The following is a 20,637-nucleotide window of genomic DNA, read 5'->3' as shown; positions in this document are numbered from 1 at the left end:
TGCCCAAAAATAGCTAAGAAGAGAAAATTAAAAAAAATAAAAATTTTAATTGAATCAGGTTGAGCAGACTGGATTGGCCATTCGGGTCTTTATCTGCCATCATCTACTATGTTACTATGTTACAATGTATTCTTTCTTTCTTATTAGTTAAAATCCTTCCTGGAGCTGAAAAAGATGGCCAGTGTAAAAAGAGGTATCAAGTAAAGTGTTGCATTATAACCTCTCTTTGAAATATTTTTCCTTTTTATAAGCCTCTTGTTTTTCTGCTTAATTTCCCTTGTAGTTGTGGTCTAAGGAGGGATAATCAATAATACTAGTTTATTTTTGGTTGTATAAGTAACAAAATTCATGCTGTATTTCTTTGACAAGAAGTTTATTTTCTTGTAAAATTGTTGGAAATTATAAATAAAGAATTTTAAAAAAAGGAAATAGAGAAAATCGTATCATCTTCGCCGCTAGAGCTCAGCAAACCAGTACAAATTTCTTCCTGGCCACTGCTACAGTCGCTGAGTAATCCTGAAAACAAAGGATTTTTGTGCCCTCATAGTTCAGTTCTGTTCTGTAGCGAATGGCCCACAAAAGCGCTTGCTTGTGAACAAAGTGTAAAATGTGCAGAATTACAGCATGGGGCTTCACTCCTGCAGGGCGTGCTGGGCCTACCCTATGAGCCCGTTCGTTCTATATGGAGCAAGCCTAAGTGCACTGCAAATTGTACTTGTCCAGCCAGCCAAGTTTCCAAGATATGAGGGAGCTCACCCTTTCATAGGGGATTCAGGTATTCCTACCAATATCAAATTGTTCCTTCTGGAGTGATTCTCCAGGTCATCAATTTTGTTTTCAAGTTCCACAATCCATTTTTGCATAAGCTACAATGGGCTCACCCCCCGTTGAGGTCATATCTTCCAAGGTACTAATTCTGTACTGGAGGTTGTCGATCTCAAGGCCTATCCAATCTTTCATGAGCCTCCTCTGCACGGTCATATACCGTATTTGCCGGCGTATAAGACGACTTTTCAGTACCTTAAAATCCTCCCCAAAGTCGGGGGTCGTCTTATACGCCGGGTACTGTTTACATGCCCTTACTTTACATTAGAGAGCTGCACGGGGACGCCCCTAGGGTCGCGGGGATCCCGTGGGGACGCCCCCTAGGGTCGCGGGGATCCCATGGGGACGCCTCCGAGGGTCGCGGGGCTCCTGCGGGGCTGGATGTACTCAGTCTTCTGGATGTACGCGGCTCTTCTTCTCCCTACCTTCTCTGCTTGCAGCACAGAGCCGAACGGAAGTCTTCCCGACGTCAGCGCTGACGTCGGAGGGGAGGGAGGGCTTAAACAAAGCTTAAACAAAGCCCTCCCTCCCTCCGACGTCAGCGCTGACGTCGGGAAGACTTCCGTTCGGCTCTGTGCTGCAGGCAGGGCAGAGAAGGAGAGTAGCCTCGCGGTTCGAGTGGCTACCAAGGGAGAGGGGCGCCCCGCCCCGCCCCGGTTGCAGCACAGCCGGCCAGGTTCCCTTACTTTTGTGGCACTTCCCCAACCGACCGATAACAGCCCGGGTCCGACAATCCTCCCTGCCCTGTAGCCGCGAATCTAAATTACCTTCTTACAGCAGCTGTAAGAAGGTAATTTAGATTTGCGGTTAAGGGCAGGGAGGTTTGTCGGACCGGGGCTGTTGTCGGTCGGTCGGGGACGTGCCACAAAAGTAAGGGGACCTGGCCGGCTGTGCTGCACCCGGGGCGGTAGAGAAGGAGGGGGGGAGAAGGACGCTGAAAGGCCATGGTGAAGACAGGAGGGGGGGTAGGACTCTGAAAGCACTTGAAGACAGAGGAGGGAGAAGGACGCTGAAAGCACATGGGGAAATACAAAGGGGTGGAGAAGGACGCTGAAAGGCCATGGGGAAGACAGAGAGGGAGAAGGACGCTGAAAGGACATGGGGAAGATGGGGGGGAGAAGGACACAAAGGAAATGAGGAAGAGAGAGTAGGGAGAAGACGCTGGCAGGGAAGAAGACAGATGCCAGACTATGGGGGGAGCGGAGAGAAGAAGATGGGTGCCAGACCAATTTGGAAGGGGGAAGAAAGGGAGAGGCACAGTAACAGAGCAAATGGAAGATGCAGAAGGAAGAGAGATAGTGGATGGAAGGAATTGAATGAGAACATGAGGAAAGCAGAAACCAGGCAACAAAGGTAGGAAAAGAATTCTATTTCTTTTTTTTTTTTTTGCTTCAGGATAAAGTAGTATATTAGTTGTGTTGATAAAAATTTATAAACATTAGAGGCTCTGGTAGAAACCCGTTTACAAAGTATGTATTCTTCCCAATTAATATTTTCAAATTAATAAAGTCTTTTTGCTTATTTGTAAATGGGTTTCTACCAGAGCCTTTAATTCAGTAGCATAATTAAATGAAATAACTATTTCTGAAGTTTATAGGGACGGGCGGGGACGGAGGGGATTCCTCGCGGGGACGGGTGGGGACGGAGGGGATTCCTCACGGGTCGGGTGGGGACGGAGGGATTCCTCGCGGGGACGGGTGGGATTCCTCGTGGGGACGGGTGGGACTTTGGCAGGGACGGGTGGGATTTCTGTCCCCGCGCAACTCTCTACTTTACATGCCCTAACATCTCCTTCCTTACCTCCTTACGGTGCTTACGGTACTAGTAAACCTGCCGGGACATCAGCGGGGCCATGGCGGGACATCAGTGTGACAAGGGTGCCAGCTCCTTCATCCTGCGCAGCGGGAAGCAGCGGCGCTCTGACCCCACCCCTTTTCTCTTTACTACGTCTCTCGCACATGCGGCCGTGTGTGGAGTCTAGCCCTTAAGGAAGTTGCGGGGGCGAACAGGAGGCTTTTGAAGGCTTTTAAAGGGAAACTGTCATGCCAGCAAACTTGCTAGGGACTTGCCCGGCACTTGCTCTCTCCCTCTATGTGTTATCTTCCTTCTATCATTGACAGTTTCAGTTTGGTTAACAGTTTAGAAAACAAATAGCATGGCAGCTCCCATGGGTTTATTGTTCTATTCAGCTTTAGTGAATTAATTAAAATTGTTGAAATAAATTCTGATGTTCTTTTAAGTTTTATTTGTTGTGCAGAAGGTGTGCGGAAGAAGGGGTAGTCTTATATGGCGAGTATATAACAAACTCTATATTTTAACTGTAAAAGTTGGGGGGTCGTCTTATACGCCCAGTCGTCTTATACGCCGGCAAATACGGTAATTTCTGGAGCTTTTTATCAAGAGCAGCTTCCACTGCTGCTGTGACTTATGCAGTTATTTCTGCTGTCCATGAATCACAAACCGAGGAGGGCAGCATGGCCAGTTGATCAGCCATCTTGCTGTTTTGCTCCTTGATTTTTTTTCATGGTCTTTCCATTGCAATTTCGCTGCCATCTGTGCATCCTAGCAAAGTGGCAGTTCACTTGTGCGGTCACCAAAAGACATTTTAACAAAGAAGTGTAAGATTGTCCTGGGGGAAAGTCAATTCGCCAAAATTGTAGTTGATTTGCTGGGAAGGGCACAGAGCTCACATTTCAGCAGCCACTCTCATGAATGACACCATTTGAACCCCCCCCCCCCTAATAAAACAAATTTAAACATAAACCCTTCTAAGCTAACATCTTTTAACATGTTCTCTTGCAGGGAATTCCAAAGTTTAATTACACATTGAGTGAAGAAATGTTTTCTCCAACTTTTTAAAATATATTACTCAGTTCAGATACAGACCTTAACATAGCTTCTACTTCATTGCAAATAGAGATGTGCAGCTGTACAATGCTGACCTCATTGTAAGATCATCAAGGTGTACCTGCAAGGTAGAATGCCACAATTGAAATATGTGCTGGGATTTAAACCCATGGAAGATGCGCACAGGGCTTTTACCCATTGAACCACCGCCGCTTCCTTTCAGTTGTGGGGGGTTCCTACCATGAGAGCTTAGTGGTCCTAGCCATGTGAAGATGAAAATACCTGAGAAGATCATAGTTTAGCAGATCCCTAAGCTATCATATCAGATGTGAGGAAGAAAGACATTAGTGGAAGCTGCTGTGGCTCAATGGGTAAAAACCCTGTTCCCATCTTCCAGAGGTCATAGGTTCAAATCTCAGCACATATATTAATTGTGGCATTCCGGAGCACTTTGATGGTCTCACAATGAGGTCAGTATTGTGCAGCTGCACATCTCCATTTGCAATGAAGTAGAAGCCATGCTAAGGTATGTATCTGGTTTTTTTCTGTTTTTAAGCTTTTGCAAATGAAGTTATGTATGCAATCATTTTTTTTCATGTGCTTTCCTTGCTTTCAGTAATGAGCTGATTGGAGCACTGATTAGTCAGAAAAAAAGGGTAATTTTTTAGCAAGAAACCTAAAGCTGTGTTTTTTTCATATGCTCTGCTTCAGTTAATGGATGTTTTCCTCTAATTAGCAAATAACATTGCTGTTTGTCTACAAAAATAGAAGGTTTTGCATGCAATATATCTGTTTTGATGTTCCCTGTTTATGTGGTGCCTTATTAAATGTATTTTGAGCTTAATAAAGCAAAATTAAAAACCCAGAGGGCTATTTAGCAGATCACATTAAGGACGTCCAAACTGTGCCTAAGTTCTGTCCATAGAACTCAGGTCTATCTGAAGCCCAGATATGCTCAAAAGTAGACCTGGTTTTCATTCGTCTACAATGTAGGCATGAGATGGATGCCCTAGGTTGCTCAGTGTAATGCAAATGAATCGAAGGATGCCCATATTGAAGCCACGCCCAAACCACACCCATTTACTGCAAAAGTTGAACTTAAATTTCTATATATATGCAGATGATATTTCTATTTTAATTCCCTTAAATAGCATAACAAATGAAATTTTTGAACACATTTCTTACATTATATTACATTCATGATTTCTGTTCCGCCATTACCTTGCGGTTCAAGGCGGATTACATAAGAATTGTCATAATATTACTAAATACATAGGCGGATTGCATTAGACTTGTCGTGGTATTAGGAAATACAAAGGGTTAGTTTGAACATTTTAGGTTTGCTAAGGAGTAGATAGTATTGTAGGTGAAGCTTGAGACGGATCTGGATGTGTTATATAGGTTTTATGTATTTTTTGAAGAGTAGGGTTTTTGTTTCTCGTTTGAAGGTTTTGTAATCTGTGGTTGAAGACAGCAGATTGGTGAGTTATCTGTCCAGTTTTGCTGCTCTGGTGGCCAATAGGTTGTCATAAAGTTTTCTTTGTTTGACATTTTTGGTTGGTGTGTGTGTGAATAGTGTGTGAGTTCTCCTGTGTCTGGTTGAGGTAGATTGAGTTAGTTGGTTGTTCCAGTAGGTTGGGCTGTCTCCGTTTATAGCTTTAAATAGTAGGTAATGGAATTTGAAGTGTATCCTTGCCTGTATTGGGAGCCAGTGTGAGTTGTAGTATGCCTCTGTGATGTGGTTGTATTTTTTCAGTGAATAGATGAGTCTTAGGGCTGTGTTTTGTATTGTTTGTAGTTGTTTTATCATGGTCGCTGGGCAGGGGAGGTATAGTATGTTGCAGTAGTTCATTAGGCCAAAGATTAGAGATTGTACCAAAAGTTGGAATTGTTTTCTATCGAAGAATTTTTGAACTTGTCTTAGGTTTCTCTTTGATGTTTTTATTATTTTGTTGATTTGTACATGGTACAGCTTCTGTCAATCAGTACTCCAAGGAGTTTTAATAATAATAATAATAATAATAACTTTATTCTTATATACCGCCAACAATCTTGCGACTTCTAGGCGGTTTACAATGAAGAGAAACTGTACAGACAGCGAATTACAGAGTATAGCATTGAACATCTAGTGATAGTAACAGGAGAGTTACAGGGTCTGTGTATTACACGGTTTCACAATGAGTAGCATTATACAATCGACGATATTCAGAGCATAAGTAGGAGAAGAGAAAGGAGATTGCGCTTTGAGTTACAAAGGTGCAAGACTGCGAAGGTGAAAAAGATAACATAAGATGTTGATGAGAAGTAAGTTGTTAACTTGGTACATTTGAACGAAGGACGGGCACCAGTAGGAAAAGCTGATAACAATTAAAGATAGAAATTTTGGCAGAAGAGGGTAGACGGACTCCTTGGGATGGGAGGAGGCTCCGATTTTAGGGGAGAAGTCTGGTTAGGTTATAAATTTCTTAAACAAGGTGGTTTTTAGTTCTTTCCTAAAGATACTATATGATTCTCTGGCGGCATCAGTGAAGTAGCCTGTCCAAGTTTGCAGTCTACCTGCTTGGAATTTGAATGTTCTATCAAAGAAGGTGCGATATCTACAGCCTATGATATTTGGGTAGGTAAAGAGGATACGGTTTCTGGTAGGCCTAATAGAGGAGTGGAATTCGAAGTGAGGTAGTAGGTAGCTGGGGGCCAGTCCCCAGATTAGTTTATAGCAGAGGCAGGAGAATTTGAATAGAATTCGTGCTTCAATTGGTAACCAATGAAGGAGTTTGTAGAATGGACTAACATGATTGCTCTTCTTTAGTCCGAATATTAGACGGATGGCCGTATTTTGAACTATTCTCAGTTTTCTTACATTTTTTTTAGGTATTCCCAAGTAGACAATGTTACAGTAGTCCAGGGTGGATAAAATCAGTGATTGTACCAATATTCTGAAGGATAGCGGGTCGAAGTATTTTTTTATGGTTTTCAGTTTCCAAAGGATGAAGAAGCATTTTTTTGTCACCGAGTTTATGTGCTCGGTCAGGGTCAGGTGGGTATCCAGGGTGACTCCCAGTATTTTTATGGTTTTTAGTATTGGGTGATCATGGCCATTTACATATATTGTAGTTGCGGAGATTTTCTCGTTTGGGCTAGCAAGGAAAATCTTTGTCTTTTCTGAGTTTAATTTCAGTTTGAAGTTTAAAGTCCATTTTTCTATTTCGAGCATGATGGAGGAGATATGTTTTGAGTTGGTTGAGGTCACATTTGTTATTGGTATTAGTATGGAGATGTCGTCTGCGTATATATAATAAGTTAGGTTGAGCTTTTGTAAAAGGTGGCCTAGAGAAGAGATGTATATATTGAACAAGGTGGGAGATAGGGGGGATCCTTGTGGGACTCCCGAGGGGCTTTTCCAGGGTTCAGAGTAATTTCCTTCATGGACCACTTGATAAGATCGTTTGGTTAGGAAACCTTGGAACCAGGTCCACACTCTTCCTGATATTCCCATATCGTCAAGGCACCTAAGCATAGTTTCGTGGTCCACGAGATCGAAGGCACTGCTGAAGTCTAACTGTAGGATCAAGGCGCTTGGACCTTGATTGAAAAGGTCGTATAGGTGGTTAAGGAGAGAGCCTAGGACTGTCTCAGTGCTGAATCCTTTTCTGAATCCAGATTGGTGGTCATTTAGAAGAGAGTACTTATCTAAGTGATTTACTAATTCCAAGTTGACCAGCCCTTCCAGCATTTTGGTGAAAAAGGGGGTGCTCGCTATGGGTCTGTAGTTGGACGCCAGTGTGAGCGAGATCTTCTGGTCTTTGGGTATGAGTGTGATTAGAATGTGTGGGTTCTAATTCTGATTAGATTTTAGTGTGGGTTGAATGGGGTATGAGATCGAGTTTATTACTAGGTTTGTTAAGGTTGGGATTTTGCTATTTTCTAGGAGGATGAAGTTTGTTTTGTCAGGATTAAGTTTTAGTTTGTGTTCTGTCATCCATGTTGCTACTGTTTCAAGTGTTCTGTGTATCGTGCCTATCATGGTGGACGCTGGTTGGTCGAAGGGGAGGAGAATGATGATGTCATGATGTCAAGGTTAGGCCATGTTTGGCTAGGCAGGAGCTGAGAGAGGCAATGTATAAGTTGAAGAGTGTGGGAGACAGAGGTGATCCTTGGGGTACTCCGCAGGGGTTGGATCATGGTTCTGATTTTTCTTTGTTTGTTTTAACCCTGTAAGTTCTGGATTGTAGGAAGCCTTTAAACTATGATAGTACCTTGCCTGAGATTCCTATGGAGTCTAATGTTTGTAGGAGGATATCATGGTTTACCAGGTCGAAGGCTGCGGAGAAGTCTAGTTGTATGATCATCATTTTCTTGCCTGTGCTAAGGTGTTGTCTAGCTGTGTCCATGAGTGTTCCTAGTAAGGTCTCAGTCCTGTAGTTGGTTCTGAAACCAGATTGTGTGGAGTAAGTTGTAGATTTTTAGGTATATGGTTAGGGCTTTAGCTACAAGGCCTTCCATTAGCTTGATGTACAGTGGGATTGAGGCTATGGGTCTGTAGTTGGATGGTTGGTCCGTTGTTCCTTTGGGGTCTTTTAGTATTGGAGTTATGATGATTTTGCTGAGATCTTGTGGGAAAAGGCCGTCTGAGTAAAGTTTATATCCATTGTAGTGCAGGATGCGGAATAGTGTAATGGAGGTTTTCAATAGGTATGGAGGGGGGCAGTGGTTAAGGTCACAGATTGCGTGTCTGTATTTATTATATAGTTTGTTGAAGTCTGACTATTGTATAGGTGAGAAGTGGGACCAGGTTCTGTCTGCTGCAAGTGATTCTTTCTCTGTGGAGGGGATTTAAGATCTCTTCTAGGTGAGTAGGAGTTCCATTGAATGTGGCTCTGATAGTTGTGATCTTGTTTTTGAAGAATGTGGCTAGGAGGGTGGCTGAGGGAGGGGGGAGTTGCTATTGGTTAGATAGGGTGTGGTGTATGTGAGATCTTTTAGTAATTGGAATAGCCTTTTTGTGTCTTGGGATCCTGTTTGCTTTGTGTGGTATGTCTTTCTTTTTTCTTTCAGTTTTTGTTTGTATTTTTAGTTCAGTATTCTCCATGCTGTTTTTGTGGATTCTTGGCTACTTATTCTTCATTTTCTTTCTAGTTGTCTGCATTGCCTTTTGAGTAAGGGTAGTTCGCTGTCAAACCATTTGTCTGATTTTCTGTGGATTCTGGTTTTGAGTTGTTCTGGGGCTAGCTCATCCAGGGTTGCTGTACTTAGAAGGCTCCATTGTGAGATGAAGTCTTTGGGAGTGTAGTCTTGGATTATGGTGTCTACTTTAGTCCAGAATATGGTGGGGTCGATGTATTTACGTGAGTTGTAAGTTATTTTTTGAGTAGTTGGTGTGCTTTTATCATTGGTCTAGTTGATTTCGAAGGAGTAAGTATAGTGATCTGACCAGAGGGAACGGTTCCATTTTCCATTTGATGTTTGGATTTCTGGTTGTGTGGGTTGTTGGGACATGTAGGTTGCGATGTCGAGTTGGTGTCCTTTTTCATGTGTGGTTTAAGGGTCTAATATTTTGTATGTTTGGGCCTCGAGGTATGATAGTAAGGTTTCTACTTGTTTGCAGGATTGATTTTCTAAGTGGAGGTTGAGGTCTCCTAGGATTAAGTTGTAGGTTGTCATTAGTGAGTTTCAGTATATAAAATCTTCAAATATTTGTTTTGCTGTGTTCCAGTTACTTCGGGTTATGTAGCAGAGCATACATGTTAGTGTTCCTTTGAGTGATGTGCTTGAAAGTTGACAGGCTAGTAAATCCATGTATGAGTTGGTTGTTTTGTCTCGTATTTTTAGGTTTATGGTCAGGGCAGGATTAATTCGGCGAGGGCCCCTAGGCACACAAGTACACTGGGCCCCCTGCCCCGCCCCACCCCACCATGCACCCAGGTGGAAACAGGAAGCTGCGTCAGAGGGAAGCTTTGTGCAAGCAGCACCGCTTGCACAATTAAAGTTCCCGTTGCCTTCCTTACCCACGTTGCTTGCTTGTCCTACTTTCCATCAATGGGGGGGTGCCGCGTTGCTGATCGGGGTGGGGCCTGTGTTGCCAATCGGGGGGGGGGGGGGCTGCATTGCCGATCGATGCTGGAGGGGCCCATCGCCATTTGGAAAAAACAATGTTGATGCCTTCCTTTACCGGGCCCCCTGACCATTTCGGGCCCTAGGCCTATTGGTTAATCCTGCCCTGTTTATGGTATTTTCTGGCTATGATGGCAATTCCTCCTCCTCTTTTATTTTCTCTGCAGACCGTGGTTATATTGTAATTCTTTGGGCAAACTTCCGTTATTCTGGGGTCTGACTCAGAAGTAAGCCAGGTTTCTGTGAGTAAGAGGCAGTCTAGGTTTTCTGAAATAGAACAATCGACAATCAATTTTAAATTGAAATTAAATGCAGAAAAGACAAAGTTTTCTTAGCAAGCCCAAAGGATAAAATAACTAGAACATCACTTCACTTAAATGGTCATGATTACCCGATTTCTAAGTCTATAAAATATCAGGAATTATATTAGACACACATTTATCCATGGGTGAACATACGAACTTAGTGGTAAAGAAGTACTTTTATCCCAGGACAAGCAGGCAGCATATTCTTGACTGATGGGTGACGGCACCGACGGAGCCCCGGTACGGACAATTTTAGAGTGATTGCACTCTAAGAACTTAGAAAGTTCTAGTAAGGCCGCACCACGCGTGCGCGAGTGCCTTCCCGCCCGACGAAGGCGCGCGGTCCCCAGTTTCTTAGTTTCCGCGGAGCTAAGAAGTCGCGTGTTTCCAACGGCTGTTGGACAAATTTTTTCTTTTTCGTAGCCTTCCCGCTCGCGCGTTATTTTTCTTCGTGAAATTCTTCACGTTCTTGTTTTCTTTTCTTTACCCAAAAAAAAAAGTCAATTTTTTATTTTTTTCGACTTTTTTTGGTCGGCCCCGACGGGGCCTGTTAGCACCATCGAAGCCTCGGGCTTCGATTTTGCTACGGCCGTTTTTCCCTTCATGCCCCCTTCACCGGGTTTTAAGAAGTGTCAGCGGCGTGCATGCCTTATTTCTTTATCTGACCCACACAAGTGGTGCCTTCAGTGTTTGGGTCCAGACCATAGGGCAGAAACATGCACCCGCTGTAGTTCTCTTTAAAAGAGAACTTTGAAGAATCGCCAAATTCAGCAGCGGATTCTTTTCGGTGCCGCTATGGAAGTTCCCCCGGCATCGACTCCAGCAACTTCCTCCAAGTCGACACCGGTGGTTTCGACACCGCAAGATCCGTCGTTGGTGTCGCATCCTGTAGGTAAGCCGGTTAAGAAGCCATCCCCTACTGTCCTTGGCCCGCCAGTCGAACATGCAGTGAGCCAAGTCCTGCAGACTGCGCGCCGGCCCCGCAAACGCTCCGCTCCCATAGAAGTCACTGCCTCTTCATCAGCATCGACTTCGCCTGAGCGTCGAGCTGCACCGCAGGTACCGAGCAAGAAAAAAACGGTACCGGTGCCATCGGGACCGTCTTTGGATGAGAGAATAACATCCATCCTCCAGGTCCAGCTTAAGGAGCAATTACAACACCTGCTCCCGGCTCTGCTAACTCCGAGCCTTCCGGTGTCGGTCCCCACTGAGCCTACGGTACCGATCGTCGACCAGCCTATATTGTCGGCATCGACGTTATCGGCACCGCTTAAATCTGCCTCTTCCATGTCTAAGCCTATTTTATCGGCAGAGCCGAAGTCTCTTCGACGTACTGCTCACTCGGCCTCTGATCCGGTACCGCTCTCTGATACCCGTCCTGTTTTACAGTCACCGGGTACGGTGTCGATGCATTCAGGCAAATCAGTACGCAAGACCAAGCATACCGAATCCTCTACTCCTATCTCTCAGGGCCGTCTTCCATCGGTACGTGACCCTGATTTATGGGATGATTCAGAGGATCCCCTCGGTACCGAGGAGGATTTTTCATCGGATGAGGCTGACCTATCGGTGCATGATCCTGCTAGTAAGCCAGAGCACTCTTCCTTCGGGAAATGTCAAGACACCCTTTCTCTTCCTTTGGAATCTGATTCTAAGAAGTCAAAGGCATTCCTGGATGCTTTAGACTTTGACCAACCTCCCAAAGAATTTTTAAAGTTACCCCTTCATGATATCTTAAGGGAAACTTTTTACAAAAACTTGGAAACTCCTCTCACTATTCCAGGAGCTCCAAGGAAATTGGAATCACTTTATAAAGTTATTCCTATTCCAGGGTTTGACAAACCTCAGCTTCCGCACGAATCCTTACTGGTGGAGTCAACCCTGAAAAAATCTGCAGGATCTAGTGTGTATACATCTGCCCCTCCTGGCAGAGAGGGCAAGACCATGGATAAATTCGGTAAACGGCTTTACCAAAATGCTATGTTGGCCAACCGTTCAGGTAACTATGCCTTTCATTTCTCCTTTTACCTGAAACATCTTATCCAGCAGATGGCCACTTTTCAAAAGTATATTTCTGACCGTAAGCTTTCTGCTTTTCAGTAATGCACTGCCAGTCTTTTGCAGTTCAAGAAGTTCATGGTCCGTTCCATCTATGACACGTTTGAACTGACATCCCGAGCTACTGCTATCTCTGTAGCGATGAGACCTTTGGCATGGCTCCGCGTCTCAGACATTGATGTAAACCACCAGGACCGCCTTGCCAATGCTCCCTGCCTGGGTGATGAGCTGTTTGGAGAATCTATGGATACCACTACTCAGAAGCTTTCTGCTCATGAGACGAGGTGGGACACTTTATTGAAAAACAAAAAGAAACCTCCTCATCCTTTCAGGCAGCAGACGTCGTATCAGAGGCGTTTTTCTGCTCGACCGATTCAGCCTCATCCTCCTCAGCCTCAGAGGCAACGGCAGCAACACCAACAGGCTCGCCAACAACAGCCGCCTGCCATAAAGCCTGTCACTCAGCCTAAACCGACTCAGCCCTTTTGACTCACTTCTCCAGGGCATCGCCAGTCTTCCTCCCTCCTGTCCTCTTCCACAGCCTATAGGAGGTCGACTAAACATTTTTCTGACTCGATGGGAAATGATCACCACCGACCAGTGGGTGCTCTCTATCATAGCCCATGGCTACTCCCTCAATTTTCAGACTCCTCCGCCGTTAGGCCTTCCAAAAGAGTCTGCTTCCAACAGGTCTCAATCCCTCCTTCTCTCTCAAGAGGTTCAATCCCTCCTTCTCAATGCCATCGAAGAAGTTCCTCCAGATCAGCGAGGTCAGGGATTCTACTCCAGGTACTTTCTAGTTCCCAAAAAGACCGGAGACCTCAGACCTATATTAGATCTCAGAGATCTCAACAAATGTTTGGTCAAGGAGAAGTTCAAAATGCTCTCTCTTGCCACCCTCTACCCTCTTCTCACTCAGGGCGACTGGCTATGCTCCCTCAATCTCAAAGAGGCTTACACACATATTCCTATCCATCTGACGTCCAGGCAATATCTACGCTTTCTCATCAATCAACATCATTATCAGTACAAGGTGCTACCCTTCGGTCTGGCCTCCTCTCCCAGGGTATTCACCAAGTGTCTGATTGTGGTAGCGGCCTATCTCCGCTCTCACCATTTTCAAGTCTTCCTTATCTGGACGACTGGCTGATCAAGGCTCATTCACCTCAGGCGGTTCTGCTTGCCACCAACCAAACCATTCACTTCCTTCGACTGTTGGGTTTCGAAATCAATCTACCCAAGTCGCACCTCATTCCAACCCAGGGCTTCAATTTATTGGAGCCATTCTGGACACTGTTCTGATGAGGGTGTTTCTTCCATCCAACCGCCTTCAGACCATCCTTCATCTCTGTCAGCAGGTGTTTCAACAGATTACAATCTCTGCGAATCACATGATGGTGCTCTTGGGGCACATGGCTTCGACAGTGCATGTCACCCCCTTCGCACGTCTCCACCTACGCACTCCTCAATGGACCCTGGTGACCCAGTGGTCCCAAGTGACGGATCCTTGCTCACAACACATATCTGTGACCTCGTCTCTTCGGCAGTCGCTTCTTTGGTGGTTGACATCTTCAAATCTATCCAGAGGTCTACTGTTCCATCTACCTCCTCATCATTTCGTGATCACCACAGACGCATCCCCTTATGCCTGGGGAGCTCACTTGAACGAATTCCAAACTCAGGGGTTTTGGACTGCCCAGGAAAAGAAACACCACATCAATTTCCTGGAACTCCGAGCAATGTTTTATGCCCTCAAGGCTTTTCAACATCTTCTCTTTCCTCAAGTACTCCTCATTTGCACAGACAATCAAGTTGCAATGTACTACATCAACAAACAGGGAGGGACGGGCTCTCGCCTGTTGTGTCAGGAAGCCCAACGGATTTGGTCTTGGGCGACAGCTCATCATTTATTCCTGAGGGCTGTCTACATTCAAGGGGAGCAGAATTCCTTAGCAGACAATCTCAGCAGAATTCTTCAATCTCACGAATAGACTCTCGACCCCTTGACTCTCCAGTCCATCTTCGCTCAGTGGGGCACTCCTCAGATAGACCTCTTTGCAGCTCCTCACAATCACCAGCTGCCCCTATTCTGCTCCAGACTCTACTCTCCTCACCGTCTGGCAGCGGATGCATTTCTCCTCGATTGGTCCAATCTGTTCCTGTACGCTTTCCCTCCTCTGCCTCTCATGTTACGAACCTTGTTCAAGCTCAAGAGGGAAAGAGCCACCATGATTCTGATTGCTCCACGGTGGCCCAGGCAACATTGGTTCTCCCTTCTACTTCAACTCAGTGCCAGGGAGCCTTTTCTTCTTCCTCTGTTTCCTTCTCTGCTTACTCAGCATCAGCAGACCCTGCTGCATCCCAACTTACAGTCTCTGCACCTGACAGCTTGGTATCTCTCGGGCTGACTTCGACTCACTCACTCCTTTCTCAGCTTGTCCGTTCTATCATTGATGCTTCCAGGAAACCGGCCACGCTTCAGTGTTATCAGCAGAAGTGGTCTCGGTTTTCTTCCTGGTGCCTCTTACATCACCATAATCCCATATCTCTAGCAGTGGGATTGGTGTTGGACTATCTTCTTTCCTTGTCTGACTCTGGTCTCAAATCTACTTCTATCAGAGTTCATCTTAGTGCCATTGCTGCCTTTCATGAGCCAATTCATGGAAAACCCCTCTCGGCTCATCCTTTGGTTTCTAGGTTCATGAGGGGTCTTTTCAATGTGAAACCACCTCTCAAGCCCCCTCCTGTGGTCTGGGATCTCAATGTGGTTCTCTCTGCTTTAATGAAGCCTCCTTTTGAACCTTTGGCCACAGCACATTTCAAATTTCTCACTTGGAAAGTGGTCTTCCTTATAGCTCTCACTTCTGCCAGGAGGGTCAGTGAGCTGCATTCACTAGTGGCCGATCCACCTTTCACTGTTTTTCACCATGATAAGGTGGTCCTCCGTACACATCCAAAATTTCTCCCCAAGGTTGTATCTGACTTTCATCTTAATCAGTCCATTGTCCTACCTGTCTTTTTTCCAAAGCCTCATTCTCATCCAGGTGAACAGGCTTTGCATACCTTGGACTGTAAACGTGCTTTGGCTTACTATCTTGAACGCACTAAACCTCACAGATCATCTCCTCAACTGTTTTTGTCCTTTGATCCTAACAAGTTGGGTCATCCTGTCTCTAAACGCACTCTATCCAATTGGCTTGCTGCTTGCGTTTCATTCTGTTATGCTCAGTCGGGCCTGACACTGGAAGGTTCTGTCACTGGCCACAAAGTTAGAGCTATGGCAGCGTCTGTAGCTTTCCTCCGTTCCACTTCCATTGAGGAAATCTGCAAGGCTGCTACTTGGTCCTCAGTTCATACTTTTACATCTCATTATTGTCTGGATGCATTCTCCAGACGGGATGGACACTTCTGCCAATCTGTTTTACAAAATTTATTTTCCTAATGGCCAACCTTCCCTCCATCCCTCTTTTTGTTAGCTTGGAGGTCACACATCAGTCAAGAATATGCTGCCTGCTTGTCCTGGGATAAAGCACAGTTACTTACCGTAACAGGTGTTATCCAGGGACAGCAGGCAGATATTCTTGCGTCCCTCCCACCTCCCCGGGTTGGCTTCTTAGCTGGCTTATACTAACTGGGGACCGCGCGCCTTCGTCGGGCGGGAAGGCACTCGCGCACGCGCGGTGCGGCCTAACTAGAACTTTCTAAGTTCTTAGAGTGCAATCACTCTAAAATTGTCCGTACCGGGGCTCCGTCAGTGCCGTCACCCATCAGTCAAGAATATCTGCCTGCTGTCCCTGGATAACACCTGTTACGGTAAGTAACTGCTTTTTGCACTATGGAAATTAAAGACTATCAAAAAATATTTTGATCCTCTATTCTTTAGATTATTGGTGCAGGCATTGGTTCTATCTGTATTGGATTATTGCAATATCGTTTATTTGGGTGTACCTAAAAAAAACAATAAGAAAATTGAGAATAGTTCAGAACACGGCTGTCCGTCTAATATTTGGGCTGAAGAAAAGTGATCATGTTAGTCCCTACTATAGATTGCTGCACTGGTTACTGGTGGAGGCACGAGTAATATTTAAATTCTCTTGTATTTGTTTTAAGTTGATTTGAGGATTGGCCCCTACCTATCTTTTGTCTCATTTTGTGCTATACAATCCCACAAGGATAACCAGAAATTGTAATTTATTTGCCTATCCAAAGATTACTGGTTGTAGATACAGGTCTTTTTTGGCTAGGACTCTGTTTCAAGCAAGTAAACAGCAGTCCTGGTTAGGTAATTACATTAATGGAGCCAGGTTGACCTACGGCGCATTTCAGAAAGAAATTAAGACTGTACTATTTGATAGATTTATTTCCTAAATAGAAGTTACACTAATTGCAATAATTCTACTCTGATTATCCTTAAGAAATATATTGTACTTCTGCTATTTGTATTTTGTACTTTGCTGATTGTCCAGCTCTCTTCAGCATAAACCGCTGAGAAATTGTTTGATTGTGGCGGTACAGAAGATTAAAGTTATGTTATATGTTATGTTATATTATTCCACACCCACGCCTATTCCGTTAGGTGTGAGTTTTCCCAGTGAGCGTCCATGAAATTCGGGATGCGCCTACAAAGTGATGTCCACATCCTTTGGATGTCCATGTGCCAATTATTGCTCGTTAAGGCTCTTAAATGGCTCATTAATCACTTAGTTTGGACTCCTAAGCCCCGCTCAGCATTAAGCGGGATTTAGGTACACTTTATAAAATCGGGGCCTTTGTGTGTTCAAACTAGATATGTTTATGGCATATTGTAGTTGTTTACTTTTTATGTCTGTGTCTGCCTAAACATGTTTAAATTTATTAAAAAAAAAAAAATTTCTTCTTTTGCTGCTTTTATATAATCAAATCCCAGATTATGTATCATATTTTAAGTAGAGTTAAACCCCTCCATGTTGGTTCAAATGCAGATACTCTTCCTGTTTTCTGAGATATACTTTATTGAGTAAATATAACATAAATACTCACAGTAGTAGATTTTTCTCAGGATAGAATGATAGATTCCTTCTGGGTACAGCTTCTTTATTCCAGTATGATGTAGAGGTGATGAGGTTTGGAGAGCAGGGGGAATGGGGGAGAGGCAGAGGTACATACTGAAAAATTCAAGAGCCAGAGAGAATAACAGGATGATTCTTGTGTGAGGTCAGATGGAAAAGAGTGAAATTGATGATCCTCTAATCAAAGAGAGAAATCAGGGTGGCCTAAATTGCATATGGCCAGACCATGGGGTCAGAGGTGAGTACCAGCAAAGAGTTACAGTGTGATTGACCAGGCACACAGAAACTGCTGGGAACCTACCCAGGTAAGAGGAGGGGGGCAATAGAGAGAGGCCAGTCAGAGCTGAGATTAGCTCTAGGTGGCTGAGGAAAGGAAGCACCTTGAATGACCTTATCAGGCAGAGGTCAGAAATGGCCAGGAAGTGAGAAAAGACAAAGGAATCCAAGTTTAGCTGAGAGAGAAAGAGGAGCAGTCTAGCAGAATAAAGACCAATAGAAATATAGTTTATACAATCTCTCAGACTATAATGCCCATAATACATATTCCACATTTCCTGGCAGGAAATAACTATAGCAGGAAGATCCTAAAACAATACTGAATTATATAAAGCATATTTTACAGCCCTATTACAACTAGGGCATGGCTGTAGTACTAATTTTTAAATTATCTTATTTGTTTTATTCATAGGTGATTTCTTAAAGACATTGGAAGATCCTGACCTGAATGTAAGACGAGTAGCTCTAGTGACATTTAATTCAGCAGCACATAATAAACCATCATTAATTAGAGATCTCCTGGATTCTGTACTTCCTCATCTCTATAATGAAACAAAAGTGAGAAAAGAACTAATAAGAGAGGTTGGTATGTTTAGTATTTGACAGGCAATTTTGTAGCTAGTTACAAGTTTTCCAGCGTTGTTCTGGTTCTAACTTTTTCTTCCATTTTCAAATGCTAGGTGGAAATGGGGCCGTTTAAACACACAGTTGATGATGGGCTGGACATCAGAAAAGCAGCTTTTGAATGCATGTATACTCTTCTAGATAGCTGTTTGGACAGGCTTGATATCTTTGAGTTTTTAAATCATGTTGAAGATGGTTTAAAGGATCATTATGATATAAAGGTAAATTAACTATTTTGTATGCAATTCTCCTTATGCTATATTTCCAAAAGGTGATTGTAAGAAAAGGCAGGAAGTGATCCCTTCATTTTAAGGATACAAGGCAGGAAGTGATCCCTTCATTTTAAGGATAATAATTGATTGGGACACATGGAGCTTTCTTTTACATAGAATAGCAATTAAAATTGAAATGTCCAAGTCAGGATGTCCTCAGTTCAGTGGATTTTAGAAAGGAATCTGCTGTCATAGTCTTTTCTAAAGTACCTGCAGGCATGCACGTTTATTTGCTGACATGTGCAGCTGCTTTGAAAATATACATGTGAGGAAAAATCAGTGGAGGAAATTTGGCAGCTTACATGAGCATTGGTACTTACAAATATATGTCAGTCATTTTGTAAACATAAATGTGTGAATGCTGCTAATTATATAGAGAGGCAGTCTTTATTACCTATTTGGAAGGGGTGAATTAAGAGGGATAGCTCACATAATCTCTCCTATAAAGGGCTGACCTAAACAAGTACTTTCTAAAAACCTATGCATGTCAGGTAGCAGCTGTAAGTCACCACATAGAAAACTTAACTCTAAGCTACCACATAGAAAAATTAGAATGACCCTTTCAGTTTATACATATTATTGGCATCACATGTAAATTGAACTCTTTCTATTTTTTTTTTATTATAAATTTAATACTTAACAATATCAGATGATATCAAAGAAAAAAGGTTTCTTATACAAAATTTTAAATACTTATATGACACAAAACAATCCTTTTCAAGCCCACAATATTTGGGGAGACATGCTACTTTTCTACCACATATTATACAAGAAAACAAAGAAATGGGTTGAATTCATATGAATCCTAATCATTCCCTACTATATAGGACTCTGACATCCTACCATTTTCTCAGTAATGAATCATTAAAGAAAAGAAAGAAGGAAAAAAGAAAACTCGCTTCTGTTCTTGAGCTAACAAAAATTGTTGCAATTGAATGGGATCCCAAAAATCATATTCAATGTCTTGTATCTTAACAAGACATTTGCATGGAAATTTTAAATAGAAAGATGCCTCAAGGGCTAAAACTCTTATTCTTAATTTCAAAAATTATTTTCTTCTTAATTGCATAGCTCTTGAGACATCAGAAAAAATTCTAACCAAATCTCCACAGAATTTGGTCAGCCTATTTTTAAAGTAAAGTTTCATTATCAGCATTTTATTTGTCTCACTCATGCATGTTATTTCCATGGTGGACCTACCGTATTTTCGCGGATATAACGCGCGCGTTATACGCGATTTTACCTACCGCGCATACCCCTCGCGCGTTATATGCCTGAGCGCGGTATAGAAAAGTTTTTAAACATAGTTCCCACCCCGCCCGACGCCCGATTCACCCCCCCAGCAGGACCGCTCGCACCCCCACCCCGAACGACCGCTCGCACGCGCTCCCACCCGCACCCGCATCCACGATCGGAGCAAGAGGGAGCCCAAGCCCTCTTGCCCGGCCGACTCCCCGACGTCCGATACATCCCCCCCCCCGGCAGGACCACTCGCACCCTCACCCCGAAGGACCGCCGACTCCCCAACAATATCGGGCCAGGAGGGAGCCCAAACCCTCCTGGCCACGGCGACCCCCTAACCCCACCCCGCACTACATTACGGGCAGGAGGGATCCCAGGCCCTCCTGCCCTCGACGCAAACCCCCTCCCCCCAACGACCGCCCCCCCCCCAAGAACCTCCGCCCGTCCCCCAGCCGACCCGCGACCCCCCTGGCCGACCCCCACGACACCCCCACCCGCCTTCCCCGTACTTTGTGTAGTTGGGCCAGAAGGGAGCCCAAACCCTCCTGGCCACGGCGACCCCCTAACCCCACCCCGCACTACATTACGGGCAGGAGGGATCCCAGGCCCTCCTGCCCTCGACGCAAACCCCCCTCCCTCCAACGACCGCCCCCCCCCCCCAAGAACCTCCGACCGCCGCCCCAGCCGACCCGCGACCCCCCTGGCCGACCCCCACGACCCCCCCACCCCCCTTCCCCGTACCTTTGGAAGTTGGCCGGACAGACGGGAGCCAAACCCGCCTGTCCGGCAGGCAGCCAACGAAGGAATGAGGCCGGATTGGCCCATCCGTCCTAAAGCTCCGCCTACTGGTGGGGCCTAAGGCGCGTGGGCCAATCAGAATAGGCCCTGGAGCCTTAGGTCCCACCTGGGGGCGCGGCCTGAGGCACATGGGCCAAACCCGACCATGTGTCTCAGGCCGCGCCCCCAGGTGGGACCTAAGGCTCCAGGGCCTATTCTGATTGGCCCACGCGCCTTAGGCCCCACCAGTAG

General features: G+C 44.7%; 1 protein-coding gene across 2 annotated transcripts in view; it reads left to right on the top strand.

Annotated features, from left to right (window-relative positions):
• Positions 1 to 20,637, top strand: part of CAND1 (cullin associated and neddylation dissociated 1) — a 447,264-nt gene that overhangs the window by 377,989 nt on the left and 48,638 nt on the right. For both annotated transcript variants that reach the window (XM_033958594.1, XM_033958595.1), the window contains exons 12-13: positions 17,883 to 18,052; positions 18,151 to 18,315. In XM_033958594.1, the coding sequence (XP_033814485.1) occupies positions 17,883 to 18,052; positions 18,151 to 18,315 (335 nt within the window). The remainder of the gene's footprint in view (positions 1 to 17,882; positions 18,053 to 18,150; positions 18,316 to 20,637) is intronic.

This window comes from Geotrypetes seraphini, chromosome 9 (assembly GCF_902459505.1).
Source record: "Geotrypetes seraphini chromosome 9, aGeoSer1.1, whole genome shotgun sequence".
Classification (NCBI taxonomy): domain Eukaryota; kingdom Metazoa; phylum Chordata; class Amphibia; order Gymnophiona; family Dermophiidae; genus Geotrypetes; species Geotrypetes seraphini.
Note: the sequence above shows the minus strand (reverse complement) of the source record. Positions and strands in the feature narration are given on the sequence as shown.